Source organism: Salvelinus sp. IW2-2015, linkage group LG12, assembly GCF_002910315.2.
Source record: "Salvelinus sp. IW2-2015 linkage group LG12, ASM291031v2, whole genome shotgun sequence".
NCBI classification, from domain to species: Eukaryota; Metazoa; Chordata; class Actinopteri; order Salmoniformes; family Salmonidae; genus Salvelinus; species Salvelinus sp. IW2-2015.
Window position 1 is genome coordinate 10455045 of NC_036852.1, and position 26877 is coordinate 10481921.

The following is a 26877-nucleotide window of genomic DNA, read 5'->3' on the forward strand; positions in this document are numbered from 1 at the left end:
ATCTGTGTTTGAAATTCACTACTCGACTGAGGGACCTTAGGTCCAAGAGTCTTCTAAAACAGCTTCTACCCCCAAGCCATAAGACTCCTGAACAGTAAATGTATTGAAGGAAAAATATTGATATACTTGTTTTGAGTTGATCTCACTCACCCAGAAAATGCATCAAGACAATTGGTCTTGTTTTAAGATATTCTGACTTGTTTCAAGCCTTTTTTTTTTTAGGTTAAAGTAAGCTAAATGATTTGCCAGTGCACTGAGAGAATTTACCTTTTGAAGATGTCATTGCATTGCAATGTTAAGAGATACTGTATCTAGGTAAGAAACATTTCTGCAGTGTACAGTACACGTAGACTGTAGTGTACAGGGCCATAGATACTGTATACGACAAACTTTTGACACCAGACATATTTGCCCCCAAAGTGGTGGTTTTCTGGTGGTGGTGACTGACTGGTCTCAGACTGTGACTGTGGTGATTGGCTGCTGGTGTGTGTGTGTGGCCTCTCTCTCCCTCCCTAGGCATACTGGCGGTCGTGTGCAGCCCTCCTTGGCCAGGTCCTTCAGGATGCCTTTAAAGAAGACTTTTCTGTGGAACTGCTCAGAGTCCCAGAGGTGCAAGGTATACGCCAGGAAACACTCATACCCATGTTTTCCCTACAATTTTCATTTTCAAAAAAACATCAAGAAATGACTAGCATCTAGTCAACAGATTGGAACTGAATCCTATGTACAGTGAATCCTATATTCAGTGCATTCGGAAAGTATTCAGACAGCTTGACTAGTTCCACATTTTGTTATGTTACAGCTTTTTTCTAAAATTGATTAGAATAATCTACACACAACACCGCATAATGACAGTGAAAACACTAAAATACCTTATTTACATAAATATAAAGACTCCAAATTGGGATCAGGTGCATCCTGTTTCCATTGATCATCCTTGAGATGTTTCTACAGCTTGATTGGAGTCCACCTGTGGTGATTTGGAAAGGCACACACCTGTCTACGGTCCCACAGTTGACAGTGCATGTCAGAGCAAAACCAAGCCATGACGTTGACGGAATTGTCCGTAGAGCTCCGAGACAGGATCTTGTTGAGGCACAGCTCTGGGAAAGGGTACCAAAAAAAATCTGTCGCATAGCATTGAAGGTCCCCAAGAACACAGTGGCCTCCATCATTCCTAAATGGAAGAAGTTTGGAACCACCAAGCCTCTTCCTAGAGCTGGCTAAACTGAGAAATCGGGGGAGAAGGGCCTTGGTCAGGAAGGTGACCAAGAACCCGATGGCCACTCTGACAGAGCTTCAAAAATATAATCACRTTTTATTTTTCRCATACRCATGTTTAGCAGATGTTATTGCGGGTGTAGGGAAATGCTTGTAATGCTTCTGTGGAGATGGGAGAACCTTCCAGAAGGACTGCAGCACTCAGGCCTTTATGGTAGAGTGGCCTGAAGCCACTCCTCAGTAAAAGGCACATGACAGCCCGCTTGGAGTTTGCCAAAAGGCACCTAAAGGACTCTCAGACCATGAGAAACAAGATTCTCTGGTCTGATTAAACCAAAATTGAAACCAAGACTGAATGTGTCACGTCTGGAGGAAACCCGACACCATCCCTCCTGTGAATCATGGTGGTGGCAGCACCATGCTGTGGGGATGTTTTTCAGCGGCAGGGACTGGTAGACTAGTCAGGATAGAGGGAAAGATGAACGAATCAAAGTACAGAGAGATCCTTGATGAAAACCTGCTCCAGAGCGCTCAGGACCTCAGACTGGGGTGAAGGTTCACCTTCCAACAGGACAACGACCCTAAGCACACAGCCAAGACAACGCAGGAGTGGCTTCAGGACAAGTCTCTGAATGTCCTTGAGTGGCCCAACCAGAGCCTGGACTTCAGTTTTTTATTTTTATATACATTTGCAAAAATGTATGAAAAGCTGTTTTTGCAATGTCATTGTGGAATATCGTGTGTAGATTGATGAGGGGAAAAAACAAATCCATTTTAGAATGAGGCTGTAACTTAACAAAATGATGAAAAAGTCAAGAGGTCTGAACATTTCCGACTGCACCGTAATATAACCAGCTTTTACTTACCTTCGTTCGCTCGTTCTATTGCTAGCTTTTTGTGCTCTTTCGCTCTCTCTCTCGCTGTCTCTTTCAAATTCAGATTGTTTTGTTGGCATGAAATTAAATTTGTAGATATAGTGGTGCTGTACAGCATTTCAGTAAATATGCAATAAGGATAATGAAATGAAGTTMATTTCAGTAGTAATAATAATAGTAAATATAATACTGCTGTTGTATTGTGTAGTCTTCGGGCGATAGATGTAATTACATAAAACGATTATAAAAAGAAAAAATGCTTCATCGATAAACAACAAAATGTACATTGATGATGGTAACACTATGTATTACTTGTAAGTTATATACGATGTACACTGAGTGTACAAAACATTATGAACACCTGCTCTCTCCATGACAGACTGACCTGGTGAATTCAGGTGAAAGCTATGATCCCTTATTGGTGTCATCTGTTAAATCCACTTCAACCTGTGTAGATAAAGGGGAGGAGACTTTTAAGCTTGGAGATAATTGAGACATGGATTGTGTACGTGTGTCATTTAGGGTGAATGGAAAGACGAAATATTTAAAACGGGGTATGACGAACTGGTTTGAGGGTGTGACAAACTGCAACGCTGCTGGGTTTTTCATGCTCAACAGTTTCCCATGTGTATCAAGAATGGTCCACCACCCAAGGGACATCCTACCAGCTTGACACAACTTTGGAAGGCATTGGAGTCAACACGGGCCAGCATCCGTGTGTAACACTTTTGACACCTTGTAGAGTCCATGCCCCGACGAATTGAGGCGGTTCTGAGGGCAAAACGGGGGTGCAACTCAATATTAGGAGGGTGTTCCTAAGGTTTTGTACACACAGTGTATATAATTCATACAATGTATGTAATCTCTCTCTCTCTCTGCAGTAACTTCAGGAGCGTTCTGTTGTGATGTGGTGCTGGATCCTCAGTTAGACGCCTGGATCCCTTCAGAGGTCAGTGTGTGTTATATTCTGGTGTGTGTGTAACTATGCGTGTTATCCTGTTATTATACAGGAGAGTCCAAAATGATTGACAGCCTTGATAAAGATTTTATATATATATATATATATATTACAGTTGAAGTCGGAAGTTTACATACATTTTAGCCAAATACATTAACTCAGTTTTTCACAATTCCTGACATTTAATCTTACAAAACATTCCTGTTTAGGTCATTTAGGATAACCACTTTATTTTAAGAATGTGAAATGTCAGAATAATATTATTTTTTCAGCTTTTATTTCTTTCATCACATTCCCAGTGGGTTAGAAGTTACACCTCAATTAGTATTTGGTAGCATTGCCTTTAAATTGTTAAATGTCAAACGTTTCGGTTAGCCTTCCACAAGCTTACCACAATAAGTTGGTGTAATTTTGGCCCATTCCTCCTGACAGAGCTGGTGTAACTGAGTCAGGTTGGCAGGCCTCCTTGTTCGCAACACGCTTTTTCAGTTCTGCCACAAATTTTCTATAGGATTGAGGTCGGGACTTTGTGATGGCCACTCCAATACCTTGACTTTGTTGTCCTTCAAGCCATTTTCCAAACTTTGGAAGTATGCTTGGGGTCATTGTCCATTTGGAAGACCCATTTACGACCAAGCTTTAACTTCCTACCTCATGATGCCATCTATTTTGTGAAGTGCACCAGTCCCTCTGCAGCAAAGTACCCCACAGCATGATGCAGCCACCCCTGTGCTTCATGGTTGGGATGGTGTTCTTTGGCTTGCAAGCCTCCCCCTTTTTCCTCCAAACATAATGATGGTCATTATGGCCAAACAGTTCTATTTTTGTTTCATCAGACCAGAGGACATTTCCCCAAAAAGTACAATCTTTGTCCCATGTGCAGTTGCAAACCGTAGTCTGGCGTTGATATAGGACTCGTTTTACTGTGGATATATAGATACTTTTGTACTGTTTCCTCCAGCATCTTCACAAGGTCCTTTGCTGTTGTTCTGGATTGATTTGCACTTTTCGCACCAAAGTCCGTTCATCTCTAGGAGACAGAACGCTCCTTCCTGAGGGTATGACGGCTGCGTGTCCCATGGTGTTTATTCTTGCGTACTTTGTTTGTACAGATGAACGTGGTACATTCAGGTTTGGAAATTGATCCCAAGGATGAGCCAGACTTGTGGAGGCTACAATTTTTTTCTCTGCAGTCTTGGCTGATTCTTTTGATTTTCCCATGATGTCAAGCAAAGAGGCACGAGTTTGAAGGTAGGCCTTGAAATACATCCACAGGTACACCTCCACTTGCCTCAAATGGCGTCAATTAGCCTATCAGAAGCTTCTAAAGCCATGACATCGTTTTCTGGAATTATCCAAGCTGTTTAAAGGCACAGTCAACTTAGTGTATGTAAACTTCTGACCCACTGGAATTGAGATACAGTGAAATAATCTGTCTAAACAATTGTTGGAAAAATACTAGTCATGCACAAAGTAGATGTCCTAACCGACTTGCCAACACTATAGTTTGTTAACAAAACATTTGTGGAGTTGTTGAAAAATKATTTTTAMTGATTCCCATGTAAGTGTATGTAAACTTCCGACTTCAACTGTGTATATGTATATAATAAATAAAAAATGTGGCCTTTCATTTAACTAGGCAAGTCAGTCAAGAACAAAATCTTATTTACAATGACAGCCTACACCGGCCAAACCCGGACGACGCTGGGCCAATTTTGCACCGCCCTATGGGACTCCCAATCAAAGCCGGATGTGATACAGCCTGGATTCGAACCAGGGTGTTGCCTCTTGCACTGAGATACAGTGCCTTAGACTGCTGCGCCACTCGGGAGCCCGAATAATGACTGTATAAAATAAATAGTTCAAATACTGAACTATATTGTGTACCAAAATAAATGTAATTCTATTATTTTAAACTAATACAATTGCCCAGAGAAAGATTTTGTTTCTTAAAAAGGTTGGGCTTAAAATGTATTGACACCCCTAAAGATTTGTATACATTTATTGTATTTTTTATTTAACCTTTTATTTAACTAGGCAAGTCAGTTAAGAACAAAACTTATTTACAATGACAGCCTACAATGACAGCCAAACCCGGACGACGCTGGGCCAATTGTGCGCCTGCCTGTGGGACTCCCAACCACGGCCGGATGTCATGCAGCCTGGATAAATAAAGTAGTCAAAAGTTTAGTATTTGATCACATATTCCTACATCAAGCAATGACTACATCAAGCTTGTGACTCTACAAACTTGTTGGATGCATTTGCAGTTTGTTTTGGTTGTGTTTCAGATTATTTTTGCCCAATAGAGACACGAATGGTAAATCATGTGTTTTTGTGAGAAGGTTAGAGTTTCAGATCATACCCCCAAGACAAGCTAACCTCTCACCATTGCCAGTAACAGGTTAGAATGTCTTGGGGGGGGGTATGATCTTCGATCCTCTAACTTTCTCAATCATCATTATTCACGATTAATTCAGGATTATCCGTAATCATGGTAGCCATCACATTATTGTAGAAGTGTTTAAGAACATATTGTATTTTCATTTTCAAAAAGAGTGGCTCCAAAATGACAAAATAATTTATTTACCATTAATTTCTAYTGGGCACAAAATGATCTGAAACACAACCAAAACAAATGCATACAWCAAGTTTGTAGTCACAATCTTGATGTAGTCATTGCGTGCTAGGAATATGGGACCAATTACTTAACTTTGACTACTTTATTCATAAGAATCTTTAGGGATGTCAATAATAAATAAATAAAAATGTATTAGTATAAAATATATATTTTAAATGTTGCATACAATATAGCTCTGTATTTGAATTATTTATTGTATACAGTCATTGTTGCTCATCTTTATCAAGGGTGTAAATCATTTCGGACCCCACTGTGCATGCGTGTTGAGCAAAGTGAAATGACCTGACAGTGTGTGTGTCCCAGGAGTCCCTGCGCTCTCTGACGCGTGGTGCTCAGCAGCTGATCCATCGGGACCTGCCCTGGGAGCCTCTGGAGGTGGCGCCCCCTGTTGCCCTGGAGGTCTTCTCTCACAGCAGGTTCTTTATTTCTATACTCTCTTGTTCAATTGTATCATTTTKGGGGGGATAAAATATACAAGACAAACCAAAATAATGCAAAGGTATTGAATTTGGCCGTCAATACCCCCTTTCGGARGACTGAGAAGGTGTTGCAGCTTGTTAAGTGCTGTTATAACAGGTTATAACCTCCTAGCATTTTTCTGGACTGAAAGCCTATTGGCAAAGCCAGTTTCGAAACCTCTCTTCTCTTGCAATACTTTCCCGTCTATGCCTTTTCCTCCATGTTTTCAAAGCACTTTTTCACTTATTTTACTCTGTTTCGTATTCTCTTCCGGTGTTCTAGCTGTACCTGTGTTTGTGTTTGCAGGTGTAAGCAGGAGGAAGTGGAGGAGAAGTCAGCACAAAGTCCTAAAGGCACAGTGATGCTCTACAGGTGAGCTACAGGAACTGTACCGCGGTAGAKGACTCACTCACTCACACACACTATTGACATCCTTATTGAGACACACTCATCTTCACTGTGTTTTCATACACGTATATGGCACACACACACTCTTGTCTCACCTCGTATCTGTCTCTTAGGTGTGGGGACCATGTTCTGTTGAGTGGGGGACCCTTGGCGKCAAGGACAGGGCTGTGCTCTCAGTATGAGGTCACTGCCATCCACCCTCTTGGAGAGGGCAAGTGGGGTCTCCACCGCCGGGCCCAGGGGCTCTCACTGCCCCTCCTGCAACAGGTACATATGCGCACAAATATGCAGGACATKTTTCAGTCAATGTATGAAGCATCTTTGGATGTGTTCGAGTGTCAGCGAATAAGTGTCAGTGAGTGAATGAGTGTGAGTGATGAGTGCCACTGAGTGAGTCATTCATTCATTTCTCCTGTTCTCTTTCCGTAGGCCCACCACACTGTGTGGAGGAAACTGAGGAGCAGGGCAGAGAAGCTGGTAAGAAAATATTACTCTTCACAATTTTAAAGACCAAGTTCACTTTTTTGAAGTTGTAGCTTGTATGCGACATTGTTTGCTAGTGGAAATCGTTTGTACCAGCTAGCAGGGCGTTCAAAAGCATTACAAATGTTGTGAGGATCAGGTTATATCTCTCCACATTATTTTGAGTGGTTCGGATGAAACTATGTAAGTCAAAATGAGTTAAAACCTTTTTTAGATTTTTACTGAAAGGGGTTCTGCAGTATCTCAAATCTTTACTGCTGATGTGCACAATTGTTTGGGTCCATATCAACAGTTGACTAATGGGGGGGTGGGAATCGAAAATATGTTTGAGTAAAGTGATCCTTTAAAAAGTGAAACATCCCTTTACAAATCTCTATCAGTATCTATTCATAATGAATTATTGAACTGCCGGTTTAATCCTATATGCGCTCCCTCTCCACAGGTTGAGGTCCCCACAGCATCAGCCAATGAAGCCATTTCAGATACATTGACTCCGCCCTCTGCCCCTGAACAGACTCCTCCCCATACCGCCCAACAATGATCATGACTATAACCTCGTCATTATATATGTCTTCGTAATATTTGTGGAATAAATGTGTACAAAATGTGTAACACATGGAAATCGTCCCCTCTCCTCTGTATACTAAATGCTTGCTGAAATTTAAGTGGGTTATTGGTTTATGACAGTGTAGCTGATGTGGTGTAGAGTGAAGTTGCTGAACTTGGGTCAGTTTTGCATTTCCCCCACTAATGGTTAAGGTTAGGTTTTGGGGAGGGGAAGCTGATCCTAGATCTGTACATAATAGCTGATATGGAATCAAAGTCTTGTTGTGCAGAATGTAACTGGTTTGTGCCCAGTGAGGGACAGGGACAGAACCTACTCTGTTACAACAGCACRGTTTACTTTTCCTTACTCTTTTATGCTTGCCGGGGATTTGAACCCAAAGTCAAATGAATTGACGACCTGTGGTGTGTGATATAGCCATCTGTCTTTTGTGTGGAATGAAAGCTGCGGTCCGTGCCATGCTCGAGCATGTTAAAGCCTTACACTAACACACCCCTCTGCGGCCTTTAACTGCTCAGCTGACGGTATGTGTGCAAAAAGTGTATGTATTGAGTGGTCAGCAGTTTGCTAACACACAAAGACGGGTGTGTGCTGCTCGACCATCAGGGGCAGAGCAGCTGTTGTGTATGTCGCTTTGGGACAGGTGTTTGAGGAGTGTGTGTAAAAGTGGGCAGGAGCTGTCACAGATTACCGGATCAGTGTAGTTACCAAATGGCTCCCTATTTACTGCACTACTTTTGGCCAGGGTGTATAGGGCTCTGGTCAAAAGTAGTGCACTATATAGGGAATAGGGTTCCGTTTGGGACGAAGAAAGATGTGACCATATGCAGTAACTGTTGGCCTACAGTACATGTCAACAGTTACAGTATATTCCTCAAACTGAAGCTGTGATGTAGTATAAAAAAGAAATATAACAATATATGCATAAATGTGATGCTGGATAATTAATCTTGATCTATGATGCTCCGTGTCTAGTCTCAACAATGGTGATGGGACATTTTTTAATATCCACGGTTCTGTGAGACAGATCGAGAGGTTGCCCATTGCACAGCTGTCGCCCCCGCTCAAACAGCCAGCCCCACCCCGACACCCAGTGACAGTATGGGAGACACACCCAAGGACAAATTACAGTCCCCCTCCCACCTCTCACCAATTGAGATGTTTGAACCGGTGCCTGGAATTCCAGACTACTATATTCCATGGATATTATCCAGACAAATGYGTCAAAATGTAGCCTAAATGTTATTGTCCACAAAAAGTAGATTCTTCCTGGTTTATGTAATCCGTTATCAAGTTGGTATTTGATAACGATGGGATAGGCCTATATRCTTTTGTAAAATATAGCTTGGATTGTCAAAGACTCCAGCCACCCTAGTCATAGACTATTCTCTCTGCTACCACACGGCAAGCAGTACCTGAGCACCAAGTCTAGGTACAAGAGGCTTCTAAGCAGCTTCTACCCCCAAGCCATAAGACTCCTGAACAGCTAATCAAATGGCTACCCAGGCTATTTGGATTGCCCCCCCCCCCCCCCTTCTACCCCGCTGCTACTCTCTGTTATTATCTATGTATAGTCACTTTAATAACTCTACCTACATGTACATATTATCTCAATTACCTTGACACCGGTGCCCCTGCAAATTGACTCTGTACCGGTACCCCCTGTATATAGCACCACTATTGTTATTTACTGCTGCTCTTTAATTATTTGTTATTCTTATTTCTTACTTTTTGGGGGGTATTTTCTTAACTGCATTGTTGTTCCGACAATCACACCTGGCAACAGGTGTCGCTTCCTATACCATTGGTGGTGGTCCTCTTTTATGGTAATTCATCAAAATGTCTCAAAGTAAATAGCATGGCRTTATGCCAGGGTAAATAGGATTTAAGTGCTGAGACTATGATGACACATACTCACAGAGAAAAAAAACTGTCATCAGTGCAGTTGGCCATTGTTGGCGCGTTGCGCACGATGGACAAGTGTAGTACGCGTCTTGGACACAGCGTTGCGCTCTCCGCATTCCTTCTCCAGGAGTCTCCCACCAACTCGCTTCCTCGCCCCACCAAACCCCCCCTACCACAACATTAGAATAGYAGAGAGACCGTCTACAGTGACTGAGTGGACAGCCACTCTGCAGCCGTATGCCCTGCGGCTAGTGTAATATTTTACAGAAAGTCCGAAAGTGCGACTTCYGAACCGCCGGCGCGCTGCCTAACTGCTCAGGAAATACTACTGGGTTTTGAAACATCCTTTCCCAAAGGAGCGACGAGATTCTGGAATTACTGGAGTTGTGTACAAGTGCGGGATTAGGTTGTCGCTCAAGAGCAACTCATCTTTCGAGGAAGGGCAGACTTTTTGAACAGCAGGAGTTCAGGATGGAGAAAGCGTCAMTGTTTTTGCCCCTTGTCATTCTACTGATACAATGTAAGTAAACTTTTGCATTTAGGCTATTCCGTATGATAATGAGTAATTCGTGTGTGTGTTTGTTTGCGTGCTTGTGGACGTGTGTAATGCATGTTTGGGTTGATCTGTATTGGTATTCTTGATAATTAAATTACCGTCATCCCTATTGCTTTTGTATTTGTAATGCCATGTCAGCTGTTTGTGTTTAGAAAAAAATAAGCCCTTTTAGATAGGAAAATATTGATAAATCACAATTTAAAAAATAAATAAAATAAACATTATTATTGTGATCTTACTGTGTTGATGCATCTAGTGCTTCACACACAAATAAAAAAAGGGGCCAGCACTTGTTTCGGTTACAATTGACTTCACTTATTACTTTATCCTCTTCGTTATTTTATTTCAACTTTATTTAACTAGGCAAGTTGGTTAAGAACAAATTCTTATTTACAATGACGGTCTAGGAACAGTGGGTTAACTGACTTGTTCAGGGGCAGAACGACAGTTTGTTTTACCTTGTCAGCTCGGGGATTCGATCTAGCAACCTTTCTGTTACTGGCCCAACGCTCTAACCACTATGRCCTGTACTAAAGTTTCCAACGTTCCCGGTCTTTCGTATACAGCCTTCCTCACTGTGTGTGCGTGTTATTGCGATGATATTGAACTACAGAAAACAGATATGGACCACAAATGTGGCCTTAAGTTTTTGTTGGAAACATGCCAGTCTAATCTGAATGTGGGCAACACAAGGGCGGGTACCACCAACTTTGATATCAGCAGGTCACCATATTTGTCCATCCCAAATGGCACTCTATATTCCCTTTATAGTGCACTACTTTTTTATCAGGGCACATAGTGCTCCGTTCGAAAGTAGTGCACTACAGAGGGTGTCATTTGGGATGACTCCATGGTGTCAGTGAGATGCCAACATTTTGCAAACAAGCCCCCCACCACCAACCCTGACTGGCACAGCTGTTCCTGACAGAGCAGTGCAGGGTTACACGGATACAGAGGGGCTTTGTTCTCCTTGGAAGACACACACACATTCTCCCTGTTTGTCTCTCTAGATCCCTCTCTGTCTGGAAATGGATGTCCTCTTAGATGCCTAACATATAAAATGCTCCTAGMACAGATTTAGTGTTCAGTTGTAGCTTATAATGATAGGTAATGGGGGGAAGGAGGGGGCTTGCAGGAGATCCGTGTTCGAACCCAGTTGGGTGTGTGCGTTTGTGTCCGGTTTTGGGGTCAATTCCAATTGAAGTCACTCAATTATGAAGTATTTGGATTTAGACATTTTTTATAGAAGTAGCATCTCATTCTCCGTTTATTGCAAAGTCATTTAAAATAAATGAATTGGAATTTTAGTTTTCTTCCTGAGTTGACTGACTTCAATTTGAATTGACCCCAACCCTGTTAGGTCCCAGGCGCAATAGCTCAGCAGACGGAGAAAGTGTGGGCCTCATGTCACGGTTGTTATCACGTCTGTGTTATCTCAAGGAGACGCTCCTCAAGGTGGCTGGCCACAGCCGACACTATGACAACAGTTTCTTCAACCCAGGGATGCTATTGATGGATCCTGATAATATAAAATAAAACTCTCTCGTTATCTCTCTCATTCTCTCCATCTATTTCTTCCTATCTCCCTCCACATCTCATTCTCTGTCTGTCTCTCTCTCTCCCTTATCTTCTGTCTCTCTCTCTCCCTCTTTCTGTCTTTGTCCATCCAGCCAGGGAGAGACAATGCTCATCCTCAGAGAGAAAGGGAGTGATGAGGCACACACACACTCCCAACACAGCTGCAGTGATAACAGTGTTACACATACTCACAAAGTAACACAGACGGCAAGCAGGGAGGGACAAAATACACAAGGCTGCACTTTTACCGCCTACTGTATTCAAACATCTGAAGGACAACGTAAATGGGCAACATGAGTCTGCAGTTTGAATTCATACTGTACTTACGCACATCAAACGAGAGATAGCATTCTGCCACTGATAATGTGTAGGCCTATGTAGACCTAATTGCCTAAATACTCATAACTAGGATTCAGAACGAGAATTCAAAATCAATGGGACACACATTCAGTTTTTCCGTTTATTTCCTGTGAATCGACTAGATTGAAATGAAATTGAGTATGCTTCATYGTTTGCGTCATTGTTTTTCAGCGAGCAAGTTGTTTATGTTTTGTTTCCGAACTTTTGCTCTGCTGTCCTGGCCATTTAAGATGGCCACCTCCACCCTGAGAGGACCTGTATATCCATTATCACTTCCTGTGCCTCTCCAATGCCTTTGTCTCACGTTGGCCTCCATTCTTTCCCTCAATTCTTCCACGTAGACCCGGTTTGCGTCTATATTCCCTATATAGTGTACTACTTTTGAACAGGGCCCATAGGGCACTATGTAGGGAATGGGATACCATTTGGGACGCACTCCTGCACTTCAGYGGGGGAAAGCAGGAGACCAGGAGGGTTGGTTAGGACCTTTCCTCTGCCCCCCCCACCCTCTGGTCCACTAATAGAACCACAGGAAGTAGTGCAACAAACAGAAGCTAACTAAACAGGAAGCTAGCGAACTGCTAACAATGAATGACTCATTTGGTTGTTGACCTCAGTTAAGTAAAGTGTTTTACTGTTTTACAACCAGGGGTACTTGGCCTATCCAAGGGGGTACGTGATAAGACTCATGAGCATGGGCTTACTGGTAAAATGCACATGAGGGGGTACTTCAGTGGTACTCTAGGCAGAGCAAAATTCAGTTGGTGGTACAGTGACCGAAAAAGGTTGGGAACCACTGGTGTAGACAGGGGTGGTTTRGGTCTTTTGATGTGACGTTTACCAGTATTGGGCCATGACAGATAGCCTTGTGCTTTGCTGGCCAGCAATTGTCAGTATTTAATGAAATGAGCGGAATATAGTATTAGTAGGTTATGCAGTGAKACAGATGTCATTACAGTTATCTAGTTGAGCATGTGTGTGAATAAATGTGTTATCTGAATACATCTCAGTATTTACTGAAACAATGGAAGGAAAAATGGATGTTGGCCTATACAAACACAACACAAAATAAATGTGTTTGTCTGGGTGGGTTAAATAAGTGTCTGTGTAAAGCTAGCCGACTAAACKTAACGATTTACGATGGAATTGAGCAGCGACTAATGTGGGCTGTCTGGAGCTCCGACGTTACATAGAATTACGTTTTTATCAGCACCCAAAGGATAGCACGCAGTTTTACAGGACATTGTCTCATGTTGTGTGCAACAGGAAGTAGCAATTGAATGCAAGCTTCACACATTTTTTTGTTTTATTGTTAAAACATTTCTAGCCGTCTATCTATGGGTAACAGTTGACATGTTGTGCTCGACCCGCTCAGTTTCCCACCACAAAACACCAGAAAATGGCCAAAAACAGTAAGAACCAGCTCACCTGCTTTTACACTAGATGTTCAATGTTTATTTTGAAAAAAAGTTTAGTTYACGTAACACGGTTGATCTTGAAATGAGGGACAGACGTAAATGAATCAATAATGAAAGAAATAATAATCTTCAGAAAGGACTTTGTCAAAGCAACAAAATAACTAGGGCTTTACGATGAGGGTGAAATGTTGGGGTTAAGTGGGTTAATAACTTTYTAGAATCATAGAGGGTGCACAGAGGGACATGCTAAAGTGCCAAAATTCAGCAGTTTGACACGTTTTTATTCATATAAAAAAAAAACAGTGGTGTAAAGTACTTAAGTAAAAAGTACTACTTAAGTAGTTTGGGGGGTATCTGTACTTTACTATTTATATTTTTGACTACTTTTACTTCACTACATTCCCAAAGAAAATAATGTACTTTTTACTCCATACATTTTCCCTGACACCCAAAAGTACTCGTTACATTTTGAATGATTAGCAGGACAGAAAAATGGTCCAATTCACACACTTATCAAGAAAACATCATTGGCCATCTCTACTGCCTCTGATCTGATTAATCGCTAAATATAAATGCTTGTTTTGTAAATGATGTCTGAGTATGCCCCTGGCTATCCGTGAATAAATAAATAAAACAATTCAATTGTGCCATCTGGTTTGCTTAATATAAGGAATTTGAAATGATTTATACATTTACTTTTGATACTTAAGTATATTTTAGAAATTACATTTACTTTTGATACTTAAGTATATTTAAATCCAAATACTTTTAGACTTTTACTCAAATAGTATTTTACTGGAGGACTTTTACTTTTACTTTTCTGTTAAAGTTGCTTTTACTCAAGTATGACAATTGGGTACTTTTTCCACCACTGAAAGACCTGATTTTCTCCATGGGGTATAGTATATTTTAAAAGGCTCTTCATTTAATATAACAGGCTTTTAAAATTCAATATTGGTTCACAATTTCTACATAAAATGTCAAAAGGGACGCAAAAGGCAGTCTTTTCATGGAACGACCCAAATATTCAGTGTGCGTGTGTGTTGTACATAACGTTATTGTACCAAACTGTGGTCCAGTTAATCTCCCCCWCACACACATACATATGCACATACACACGCAACACGTGGTCCTCCCTCAATGGATGGGCGTTACCCGGGCAACCTGTGGACAGCAACAGGATGACAAAACAATMATCCTGACCCCTGCACCAATCAACCAACAGGAAGGGATGCTCCTATTTCCTGTTCCTGTCAAGATGTACATGTTCAACTGGAGCGACACACAGACACAGCCAGCCAGCCAACCAAACAGACACAGACAGCCAACCAATCAGCCATGAGTCTTCATGCTCCACTGCCAATCTGGTCCAGAGGAAAAACTGGTTCATAACAGATATAWTTGGTTCATACAACATTTACAACTGGTTCATCATAACTGAATATAACTGGTTTATAACAGATTATAAACTAGTTCATAACTGATTAGAATTGCTTTATAGCTGATTTATAACTGCGTTAACGTGTTCATAACTGGTCCTCCATTTTACAACTCTTTCCCCCAACCCCATATGTGACACCTCTCTCTCTCTCTCCATCCCTCAGGCCTCCCCGTTGTCCCTGTTACCGTGTCAACAACCACGCCCAAGGTGGAGGTCCATGAGAACTCTGATGCGGTTCTGAGCTGTGATTTTCGGACAGAGAAGGAACAGAATCCTCGAATCGAGTGGAAGAAGAAAGGAACAGATGTATCATTTGTTTACTATGAGGGACACTTCAGAGGTGATTRGCTGTTCTGGCASTATGTCTTCCATCGCTCTCTTTCTGTCTCTTTTAACCCCTGTCCAGAGCCCATCTTCAGACTCTCAGATTTMATTTACTCTCCTCACACGAGGGAAATTCATTTTAAGAGCTTCATCAACATGAAGCAGAATGTGATGAACATTACAAAGACATTTGTATGAGAAGTTACCAGATGGTTGGTGTTAGTTTAAGTAGAACATTTGTCGTTAAGAAACCACATCTCCACAACCCCCCTCTTCTCTGTGTTGACCGGTTTCCACTCTCCCAGGAGCCTTTGCGGGGCGTGCAAGGATCAAGGGTGCAACGGTGACCCTACAGAGGGTGACCCAGAAAGACGCGGGCGAATACCGCTGTGAGATCACTGCCCCTCACGACACCATCACCCTGGGGGAGACTAACATCACCCTCGAAGTCTTGGGTGTGTACCACATCGTCTGGCAGACTGAGACGGTCTGTCTGCCTGACTGAGTGTTCTGAGTGTGTCTGTGTGTTGTCTCAGACATGCTGCCTGTGCTGTTTGTGCACCCCCTTAACCCAGCTGACATTGTGGCTGTACCCCTCCTCACAGTGCCCCCCCACACCCCATCCTGTGAGATCCCCAGCTCGGCCTTGACGGGCTCTGTGGTGCAGCTGCGCTGTAGGGACCAGCAGAGCATTCCCCCAGCAACCTACTCCTGGTACAAAGATGACAAGCCGCTGACCCCCTCCCGCATGGCCAACGCCACCTACCACCTCAACCCAATCACGGGCATACTGGTGAGATACTTCTTAAGAACAGTGTACATACCGTCGTACCATTGATGCTTTGACACGGTCTACTCAATGTACGGTGCATTCGGAAAGTATTCAGACCCCTTCCCTTTTTCCACATTTAGTTACGTTACAGCCTTAGTTAAAAAAAAAATATATATATATTTTTTAATCATCCATCTACACACAATAACCCATAATGACAAAGCGAAAACAGGCTTTTAGAAATGTTTGCAGATGTATTACAAATAAGAAACAGAAATACCTTATTTACATAAGTATTTAGACCCTTTGCTATGAGACTCGAAATTGAGCTCAGGTGCATGCTGTTTCCATTGATCATCCTTGAGATGTTTCTGCAACTTGATTGGAGTCCACCCGTGGTAAATTCAATTGATTGGACATGATTTGGAAAGGCACACACCTGTCCATATAAGGTCCCACAGTGGGCAGTGCATGTCAGAGCAAAAACCAAGCCTCGGGGTCGAAGGAATTGTCTATAGAGCTCCGAGACASGATTGTGTCAAGCCACAGACCTGGGGAAGGGTACCAAAAGAATTCTGCAGCATTGAGGGTCCCGAAGAACACAGTGGCCTACATCATTCTTAAATGGAAGAAGTTTGGAACCACCAAGACATTTCCTAGAGCTGGCCRYCTGGCAAAACTGAGCAATCGGGGGAGAAGGGCTTTGGTCAGGGAGGTGACCAAGAACCCGATGGTCACTCTGACAGAGCTCCAGAGTTCMTCTATGGAGATGGGAGAACCTTTCAGAAAGACAACCATCTCTGCAGCACTCCACCAATCAGGCCTTTATGGTCGAGTGGCCAGACGGAAGACAATTCTCAGTAAAAGGCACGATAGCCCACTTGGAGTTTGCCAAAAGGCACCTAAAAGACTCTCAGACCATGGAAACAAGATTCTCTGGTCTGATGAAACCAAGATTGAACTCTTTGGCCTGAATGTCAGCAACACATCTCAAGGAAACCTGACACCATTGCTACGGTGAGGCATGGTGGTGGCAGCATCATGCTGTGGGGATGTTTTTCAGCGGCAGGGACTGGGGACTAGTCAGGATCAAGGAAAGATAAACAGAGCAAAGTACAGAGAGATTGTTGATGAAAACCTGCTCAGAGCGCTCAGGACCTCAGACTGGGGTGAAGGTTCACCTTCACCAGGACAACGACCCTAAGCACACAGCCAAGACAACGCAGGAGTTGCTTCGGGACAAGTCTCTGAATGTTCTTGAGTGGTCAAGTCAGAGCCCGGACTTTAAACCGATCGAACATCTCTGGAGAGACCTGAAAAATCGCTGTGCAGTGACGCTCCCATCCAAATCAAGTCAAATTGTATTCGTCACATGCACCAACTACAACAGGTGTAGACCTTACAGTGAATGCTTACTTATAAGCCCTTAACCAACAGTGCAGTTTTAAGTAAAAATTTAAGTATCAAGTAATTAAAAAGCAGCAGTAAAATACAATGGCGAGGCTATATACAGGCCGTACAGTACAGAGTCAATGTGTGGGTCCACCGGTTAGTCGTGGTAATTCAGGTAATGTAGCATGTAGGTAGAATTAAAGTGACTAGCATAGCAATAAACAGAGAGTGGCATCAGTGTAAAAGGGGGGGGGGGAATGCAAAATGTCTGGGTAGCCATTTGATTAGCTGTTCAGGAGTCTTATAACTTGGGGGTAGAAGCTGTTAAGAAGCCTTTTGGACCTAGACTTGGCACTCCAGTACCGCTTGCCGTGTCTTGACTAGGGTGGTTGGAGTCATTGACAATTTTTAGGGCTTCCTCTGACATTGCCTGGTATAAGGTCCTGGATGGCAGGAAGCTTGGCCCCAGTGATGTACTGGACCGTACGCACTACCCTCGTTGTGCCTTGCGGTCGGAGGCCGAGCAGCTTGCCATGCCAGGCAGTGATGCATCCAGTCAGGATGCTCTCGATGGTGCAGCTGTAAACCTTTTGGAGGATCTGAGACCATGCCAAATCTTTTCAGTCTCCTGAGGAGGAATAGACTTTGTCGTGCCCTCTTCACGACTGTCTTGGTGTGTTTGGATCATGATAGTTTGTTGGTCATGAGGACCCCAAGGAACTTGAAGCTCTCAACCTGCTCCACTACAGCCCCCGTCGATGAGAATGGGGGTGTGCTTGGTCCTCCTTTTCCTGTAGTCCCCAATCATCATCCTGACAGAACCTTTCGAGGATCTGTCAGAGAAGAATTGGAGAAACTCCCCAATACAGTTGTACCAAGCGTGTAGTGACATCCCAAGAAGACTCAAAGCTATAATCACTGCCAAAGGAGCTTCAACAAAGTACTGAGTAATGGTCTGAATACTTTAAATGTGATATTTCAGTTTTTTTAAATTTTATAACTTACAGCCCAAAACATTTCTAAAAAGCTGTTTTTGCTTCGTCTTATGGGGTATTGTGTGTAGATTGATGAGGAGAAAAAAAAACAATTTAATAAACCAATTAGGCACATTTGGGCAGTCTTGATACAATATTTTGAACAGAAATGGCAATGTTTCACTGGATCAGTCTAAAACTTTGCACTACACTGCAAAATCTAAATTGTGCCTGGGCTGGATAATACATTATGGCCTTTCTCTTGCGTTTCAAAGATGCCGGTACAATTTTTTTTTTTTAAAGCATGTTTTTTTCTTTGTTATTCTTTTACCAAATCTAATGTGTTTATATTCTCCTACTTAATTTCACAATTTCCACAAATTTCAAAGTGTTTCCTTTCAAATGGTATCAAGAATATGCATATCCTTGCTTCAGGTCCTGAGCTCCAGGCAGCTCGATTTGGGTATGTCATTTTAGGAAAAAATTKAAAAAAGGGGCGGATCCTTAAGAGGTGTTAATCCATTTTAGAATAAGGCTGTAACGTAAAACAAAATTTTGAAAAAGTCAAGGGGTCTGAATACTTTCCGAATACTTTTGCTTTACTGTGCCAGTAAAGCAATTTGAATTTGACAGAACGAGGGCCCAGCCACAACCACTAACTGTGTGTTACATAGGAGCACACTAGGGCATTGAGAAAATAGTATATCTTKTTTTACCTACTACACTGGAAGTGTAATTTTTGGCCAGCGAGAGCAATGTGCAAGGTTCTTTATCCTATTGTGAGCTGCGGGGAAAAAATCTTTGTATAACCAAAGTATAACACCTACAGCTCACTTACGCCCAAATTTCATTGAGATTAATAGGAGCGCCTCACGTTCTGTACACTGTAAGTTATGCATCCGATATAGCAGGCCTCCATTACAGACTCCAATACATGAAAGTATAATCAACCACTAGCACAGTATATGATAATACAAACCTCAGTAGGAAACTGAAACCTTAGCTACAGTTCAGACCAACAGTGGCTACCTCAGAAATCAAATAAAATGTTATTGGTCACATACACATGGTTAGCAGATGTTATTGTGAGTATAGCGAAATGCTTGTGCTTCTAGTTCCGACAGTGCAGCAATATCTAACAAGTAATCTAAAAATTCCATAACAACTCCCTAATATACACAAATCTAAGTAAAGGGATGGAATAAGAATATATACATATAAATATATGGATGAGCAATGACCAAGCGGCATAGGCAAGATGCAATAGATGGCATAAAATACAGTATATACATTTGGGATGAGTAATGCAAGATATGTAAAYATTATTAAAGTGSCAWTATTAAAGTRACTAGTGATACATTTATTAAAGTGRCCAMTGATTTCCAGTCTGTATGTAGGCAGCAGCCTCTCTGTGTTAGTGATGGCTGTTTAACAGTCTGATGGCCTTGAGCTAGAAGCTATTTTTCAGTCTCTCGGTCCCAGATGCACCTGTACTGACCTCACCTTCTGGATGGTAGCAGGGTGAACAGGCAGTGGCTCGGGTGGTTGTTGTCCTTGATGATCTTTTTGGCCTTCCTGTGACATCAGGTGCTGTAGGTGTCCTGGAGGGCAGGTAGTTTGCCCCCGGTGATGCGTTGTGCAGACCCCACCACCCTCTGGAGAGCCCTGCGGTTGTGGGCGGTGCAGTTGCCGTACCAGTTGGTGATACAGCCCGACAGGATGCTCTCAATTGTGCATCTGTAAAAAATTGTGAGGGTTTTAGGTGACAAGCCAGATTTCTTCAGCCTCCTGAGGTTGAAGAGACGCTGTTGCGCCTTCTTCACCACACTGTCTGTGTGGGTGGACCATTTCAGTTTGTCCGTGATGTGTACGACAAGGAACTTAAAAGTTTCCACCTTCTCCACTACTGTCCCATCGATGTGGATAGGGGGATGYGCCCTCTGCTGTTTCCTGAAGTCCACGATCATCTCTTTGTTTTGTTGACGTTGAGTGAGAGGTTGTTTTCCTGACACCACACTCCGAGTGCCCTCACCTCCTCCCTATAGGCTGTCTCGTCGTTGTTGGTGATCAAGCCTACTACTGTTGCGTCGTCTGCAAACTTGATGTTGGAGGMGTGCATAGCCATGAAGTCATGGGTGAACAGGGAGTACAGGAGGGAGCTGAGCACGCACCCCTGTGGGGCCCCAGTGTTGAGGATMAGCGAAGTGGAGATGTTGTTTCCTATCTTCACCACCTAGGGGCGGCTCGTCAGGAAGTCCATGACCCAATTGCACAGGGCAGGGTTGAGACCCAGGGCCTCAAGCTTAATGATGAGCTTGGAGGGTACTATGGTGTTGAATGCTGAGCTGTAGTCAATGAACAGCATTCTTACATGGGTATTCCTCTTGTCCAGATGGGATAGGGCAGTCTGCAGTGTGATGGCGATTGCATCGTCTGTGGACCTATCGGGGCGGTATGCAAATTGAAGTGGGTCTAGGGTGACAGGTAAGGTAGAGGTGATATGATATGATCCTTGACTAGTCTCTCAAAGCACTTCATGATGACAGAAGTGAGTGCTCTGGGGCGATAGTCATTTAGCTCAGTTACCTTTGCCTTCTTGGGTACTGGAACAATGTTGGCCATCTTGAAGCATGTGGGGACAACAGACTGGGATAGGGAGAGATTGAATATGTCCATAAACACACCAGCCAGCTGGTCTGCGCATGCTCTGAGGACGAGGGTAGGGATGCCGTCTGGGCCGTCAGCCTTGCGAGGGTTAACACGTTTAAATGTCTTATCACGTCGGCCACGGAGGAGAGCCCACAGTCCTTGGTAGCAGGCCACKTCGGTGGCACTGTATTACCCTCAAAGCGGGCAAAGAAGTTGTTTAGTTTGTCTGGAAGCAAGACGTCGGTGTCCGTGGCTGGTTTTCTTTTTGTAGTCTGTGATTATCTGTAGACCCTGCCACATACATCTCGTGTCTGAGCCGTTGAATTGCAACTCTACTTTGTCTCTATACTGACATTATGCTTGTTTGATTGCCTTTCAGAGGGAATAACTACACTGTTTGTATTCAACCATATTCCCAGTCTGGGGTTTCCATGGTTAAATGAGGTGGTTCTCTCATTCAGTTTTGCGCAAATGCCGCCATATATCCACGGTTTCTGGTTAGGGTAGGTTTTAATTGTCACAGTGGGTACAAAATCTATCACTTCCTGATAAACTCACTCACCGAATCAGYATATAAATCGATATTATTCTCTGAGGCTACCCGGAACATGTCCCAGTCAGCGCGATCAAAACAATCTTGAAGCGTGGATTCGATTGGTCAGACAAGCGTTGAATAGTCCTTGTCACGGGTACATCCTGTTTGAGTTTCTGCCTATAGGAAGGGAGGAGCAAAATGGAGTTGTGGTCAGATTTGCCGAAAGGAGGGCGGAGAGCCTTGTATGCATCGCGGAAGTTAGAGTAGCAGTGATCCAGTGTATTGCCAGCGCGAGTGCGACAATCAATATGCTGATATAGGTCACTTCCCTTTGGTCAGACATCAACACAAATAGAGCCTTAGTTCGGAAGCACACTGGTATACTCTAGACCAATTTTTTTTTTAACTGTACAGGTTCTGTGCATCATATCATCTTCCTCTCGCTTTTTCTTTCTSTTGAGCCCTCCATCTGTCTCTTTCCCTCTCCTCTGGCAGGAGTTTAAGACTGTGGCGAGAGGCGACACGGGACAGTACAGCTGTCTGGCATCAAACAATGTAGGGCCGTCCAAGATGTGCGAGGCTAAACACATGAAGATAGGTGAGTGTGCGTGCATGCATGCACTTGTGTGTGTGTGTAATTATAAGAATGATTGTGGTTCATATTAGTGTAGTTTTGTCTTTCCACAAACTAGCGTGAGTCACGTGCTTCATACCACATTGATATGGTCTATAAACAACACAGTTACAATACCAGAGCTGGTGTTATGTCTTGTAAAATCCCAAGAGTAAACAGTAGTGCGAGGAGCACCTTTTTCTATACAGGCATTTGTCTATGGAATAGCCTCCCCCTTGAGAYCAAGCAAAGAAAAAGTGGAAATAGCTTCAAAAAGCAGGCAAAGGTTTTCATTTGGACAAGGTTGTCTAAGTAGGAGAAACCACTCCACTGCCCCTTGTRCTCCCTACTGCTGCTGGTYCGGTGTATTTATTTGAATGATAGGTATGATGTGCAATGAATAGATTGTTTTAATGTGAAATGAACATGGTTGATTTTTAAGGTTAGGGAAAGTTGCAGTGAATAGTGCCACTTTTTAGGATGTCAATATAAATGAATGTATCTATGGTTGTTTGTCATTTTGTCTTGCCTTTTTTAATGATTAAATGTGTTATTGTTTTTACCACCGGGGACCACTTTGGAAACAAGCGTTTTAATTAATACTTTCAAGTGATATCCTTTGGGTCCACATTGTACATTCTGTTGTATATGTCTGTTACACAAAATAAATTACATTCAGTTGTGAAGTGTAGGTATATAGGCATACAACTGTAGAATTGGTCTTCTAAGCTAAGAAAACATTAGAACAAATRGATACAACAAAAACAGTAATGAAAGAAATAAAAGCCGTTTTTCAAAAAGAAAAAGAAAAAAGAAAAGACCTCTTGAATAACCCCCAGAAGGATAACCGAGCCGTGGCTTTTGTGGAGTGATAGGTAACGATGCATCAAGGGTGACTTGTCGATGTGTTCAGAGGGTCCCTGGTTCGAGCCCAGGTTGGGGCGAGGAGAGGGACAGAATCAACACTGTTCCACAAATATCTTAAAAAGTTATTCTTAAGGTCATACTTTTCTCTCACTTGTTCAAAGGAGGCAAAGGCCCCCACTAGGTACAGATCCTTTATGGCATGGATCCGAACTTCTCCCCAGCGATCAAAATGATTGTCTAAGTTGGAAGGGGCAAAGGAAGGATTCCTCACTATCGGGAGCAGGAATGACACTGGTCTGAGGTCAAAGAGCACCTTAACTTGCTTCCAAATACAGATTGTGCTATGTGCAATGGGTTTGTGCAATGGGTTTGTGTCTATAAAGTGATTTCCCAAGGCGACATCATCACGGCACCAATGGAGTAGGGGTAGCAATCCTCATGCTCCATGTCAAGCCAAAAGTATGACACAGGTGCGTCATCGAGCCTAAACGTGGCAGGGTTTTTAGCTTTAAATAGGGAAGAGTACAGTTTTGTAATTTCAATCGCCAGGTAGGTTGAKGAAATCTTAAATGGGAGATGTTTTAACCAAGAAGGGTCCTGCACTCAAACAGGCATTAATTCACTTATTCCAATTGATTCTGTAGCCAGAGAAGGTACAAAACAAATTAATCAGATCCAAGATATCTCCGATACTGGCTTGAGGGTTGGTTATATAGAGGAGAATGTCATCTGCGTGTAGAGAAATGTTATTTGAGGTGTCCTCAGTTTTGTAACCAACTAGCGTGACTCTCTCACTCTCTCCACTCTCTCTTTCAGAGGATGTAAACATGGCAGGGGTCGTTGCTGCGGTCGTGGTCATCTGTCTGGTCATCGCCATTTGTGGCTTCGGGGGGTACTATGCACACCGTAACGGCTACTTCAGCAGTGAGTCTGTCTGTCCCTCTGTCTGTCCATGGACATAAAATATGTCTGACTGTTAGAAAATATGATTTGCACTCACTTCCTCTTACTTTCTGTCTCCACTCTCCTCTTCATTTCTATTCATCTCCAGAACACAGAGGAAGGTAAGAGTTGTGTCCTTAAATCCATTAACAATTTTTWAAATACAGTGAAGACACCCTGACACTGAACACATCTGCATTGCTGTGTAACTACCACTGACGAATAGAGGTGTGTGCGTTTGAATGTTCTGAGTAAGTTCAGTAGAGAGTGACAGGTGTGATTGAGCCCAGCAGTGCAAGCCTGTCTCTTCTCACAGAGAGAGACACGAACAGGTGTTTTATGACCCAGTTAGAAAAACTAGGTTTGTTATTTTGACTAACTGACTCTAGATTAGGCCAGTTAGATGACTAGGAATATTATCATGATTATTTTAATGAATTACAAATAATAACTCTGAGTCATTGTTTATCTAGGGAAGTCACATTGGGATTGACAWCTCTTTTTCAAGTGAACCCTGACTGCTAATAAACTCCCCTCCCGGCTGAATTGTGATTCGCTTACCCCCTCCGTGTGGTCGTGTTGTTAGTAACCCTGAGCATGGTGTGTGAACCTCCTCACTCAACTTTGAACCCCCCCAGGTCCTTTTGGATCCCTCAGTGTCATGGTGTGGCYCACATCAGCAGCCAGGACCTCCATAGAACAAAAGACAAGTGAGTCTGACCCACAGACAGACTCGAGTAATAGATTTAAAATTAGACAATTGAACAATTGACAATGAACAGGACTTTACATAGAAGCACATACCGTTTGTGTGCGCTTGCACGTGTGTGCCTAGGAGTCCTTTACAGAAAAAGTTGCCCTTTCTGCTCCATAGGACCGTGTCCTGTGCTGTGTTTGATGTAGTGTTGTTCTTTGATAGATGCCAATGTTTTTACTGAGACCACAGCTGCATCACATTTAGGAAACTCCCTCCCTCTCGCTCCCTCCACTGTGTCAAACAATCTATTGTCTTTATAAATGCCTCTGTCTTCCAGGACTAATGCCAACTACAACCCTCCACCCCAWGATGTGAGTGTTTTTCCTCAGATTTTCTCTGTTGATGTATTCATGGATGGGTATTATGTTCACAGGAAATGTTGACTTGAGCATTACCCCTTACATGTGACATTTTCTAGATAACATTTTATAACCATATTAAAAGACAATATAATCATTTCTAGTGGAATTCTCTTGGCAGTAGTAGTAAGTAAAATTCTCCAAATGGTTACTAATAAATATCTGAATTGCAGTAGTTCTGACCTTATGAAAATATGCTACTGTTTTCTCTCGCTCAGCCTGCGGACTTCAAACACACCCAGTCCTTCATGCTGTGAGGACCTCGACATCCCCCTGGAAGACACCACACATACCAGCATCATGATAACACTGGAGTAGTTTTATTCGACCCAAATGAATAGTTAATTATGTTTTGGGGACTGACCAACCCTGCTCTCCTCACCCTTGTGGATGGATAGCAAGGAGGGACAGACAACTCTGCGTAGAGGCCATTTATTCCTTCTGTTTTGCTGTCCCTGGGCCCTCAATGYAAGCCTATTATATTAGTCACATGGTACTCTACTCCCCTCTGGTGGCCAAGTTGTTAAACTACAGCCTATTGCCATCTTGTGGTGGACCCATGGAATTACGTCCCACACATGCTCACTTCCCCCTCAACTGGCCAAAACATGAACTACCTAAATCTTATTTTATACCAAAGACTTGAACATGGCATCTGAGTGTAATATACTGTACATATTTTCTGATGGCTAAGCATTGATGTGAACTTAAGGGAAAGTTGTGGACACAAGGTAGCCATCACATTAGGCCTCCCGAGTGGCGCAGCATCTCAGTGCAAGAGGTGTCACTACAGTMCCTGGTTCGAATCCAGGCTGTAACACATCCGGACGTGATTGGGAGTCCCATAGGGCRGCGCTCAATTGGCCCAGCGTCGTCTGGGTTTGGCTGTCATTGTAAATAAGAATTTGTTCTTAACTGACCAATCCATTTYCTTTTGAGGGCAGTACTCGCGTAGATCTCATTGTCGGTTTGGATTTTTATTTAACCTTTACTTAACTAGGCAAGTCAGTTAAGAACAAATTCTTATTTACAATGATGGCCTACCCCGGCCAAACCCTAACGACGCAGGGCCAATTGTGCGCCGCCCTATGGGACTCCCAATCACGGCCGGTTGTGATACAGCCTGGAATCGAACCAGGGTCTATAGTGATGCCWCCAGCACTGAAATGCTGCGCCACTCRGGGAACCCAAAATTACGTAGTCGATGTCCTCGCCCCCCCCGTTAGTCTAATTAGCATACAGGTAACAAAACAAAAAATCCACATCAAAGTCCATCTGTTTTAAGATGAAGAAATAGTTTTTTGTATGGGCCGCGCCCCAATAATAGTAAAGCAGTGTTGGTCAGAACAGGAGACATCCCGAAAAACACCAGAGATCACCACAATAGTCTTATGGATTGCTTCCTCCATTTTGAATATTGGYCATCCACTATATTCCTTTCAGAACAGTGCAGGTGAAGGAAATGAGACACTTTGGGATCGAATCAATCCGTAATGACGAAGTTCAGTGCTATGATTGAAATTTAAAGGCGATGTTCCTATTTTCGCAGACTGCCTTCACGTTGAAYGCTGCACATGTTGGCTCAATCATAAATTACCTTTACATTTCAATCGCGCAATACTAATTGAATTGAGACCTTTGAGATAGACCCCTGCTCACCCGAAGATGCCTACATTTTCTGTGATGCCCAGTGCCTTTCAAAAGTAGTTGTTATATTCTATCTAGGGGCTCTTTTGTAAGTGTTTTCTTGTTTTGTTTAAGCTAAAATATTATTGTGCTACTGCATTTTTGTCTAATAGTGTATGTTTCTTAGGCTATGGATGAA

At 42.9% G+C, this 26877-nt stretch overlaps 2 protein-coding genes across 2 annotated transcripts in view; both read left to right on the forward strand.

Annotated features, from left to right (window-relative positions):
* Window positions 1–7652, forward strand: part of mrpl39 (mitochondrial ribosomal protein L39) — a 15014-nt gene extending 7362 nt beyond the window's left edge. The window contains exons 5-10 of the mRNA XM_023997834.2: window positions 2978–3045; window positions 5999–6111; window positions 6461–6526; window positions 6676–6829; window positions 6992–7039; window positions 7488–7652. Coding sequence (XP_023853602.1) covers window positions 2978–3045; window positions 5999–6111; window positions 6461–6526; window positions 6676–6829; window positions 6992–7039; window positions 7488–7586 — 548 coding nt within the window. The 3' untranslated portion in view covers window positions 7587–7652. The remainder of the gene's footprint in view (window positions 1–2977; window positions 3046–5998; window positions 6112–6460; window positions 6527–6675; window positions 6830–6991; window positions 7040–7487) is intronic.
* A 2191-nt stretch (window positions 7653–9843) lies between these two features.
* jam2a (junctional adhesion molecule 2a) lies at window positions 9844–25841 on the forward strand. The gene is made up of 10 exons (XM_023997835.2): window positions 9844–10035; window positions 15032–15208; window positions 15498–15647; window positions 15798–15985; window positions 22010–22112; window positions 23811–23918; window positions 24046–24058; window positions 24575–24646; window positions 24971–25004; window positions 25271–25841. The coding sequence occupies exons 1-10, from the start codon at window positions 9987–9989 to the stop codon at window positions 25307–25309; spliced, it is 933 nt and encodes a 310-aa protein (XP_023853603.1). The 5' UTR covers window positions 9844–9986; the 3' UTR covers window positions 25310–25841.
* Window positions 25842–26877: the final 1036 nt, after the last annotated feature.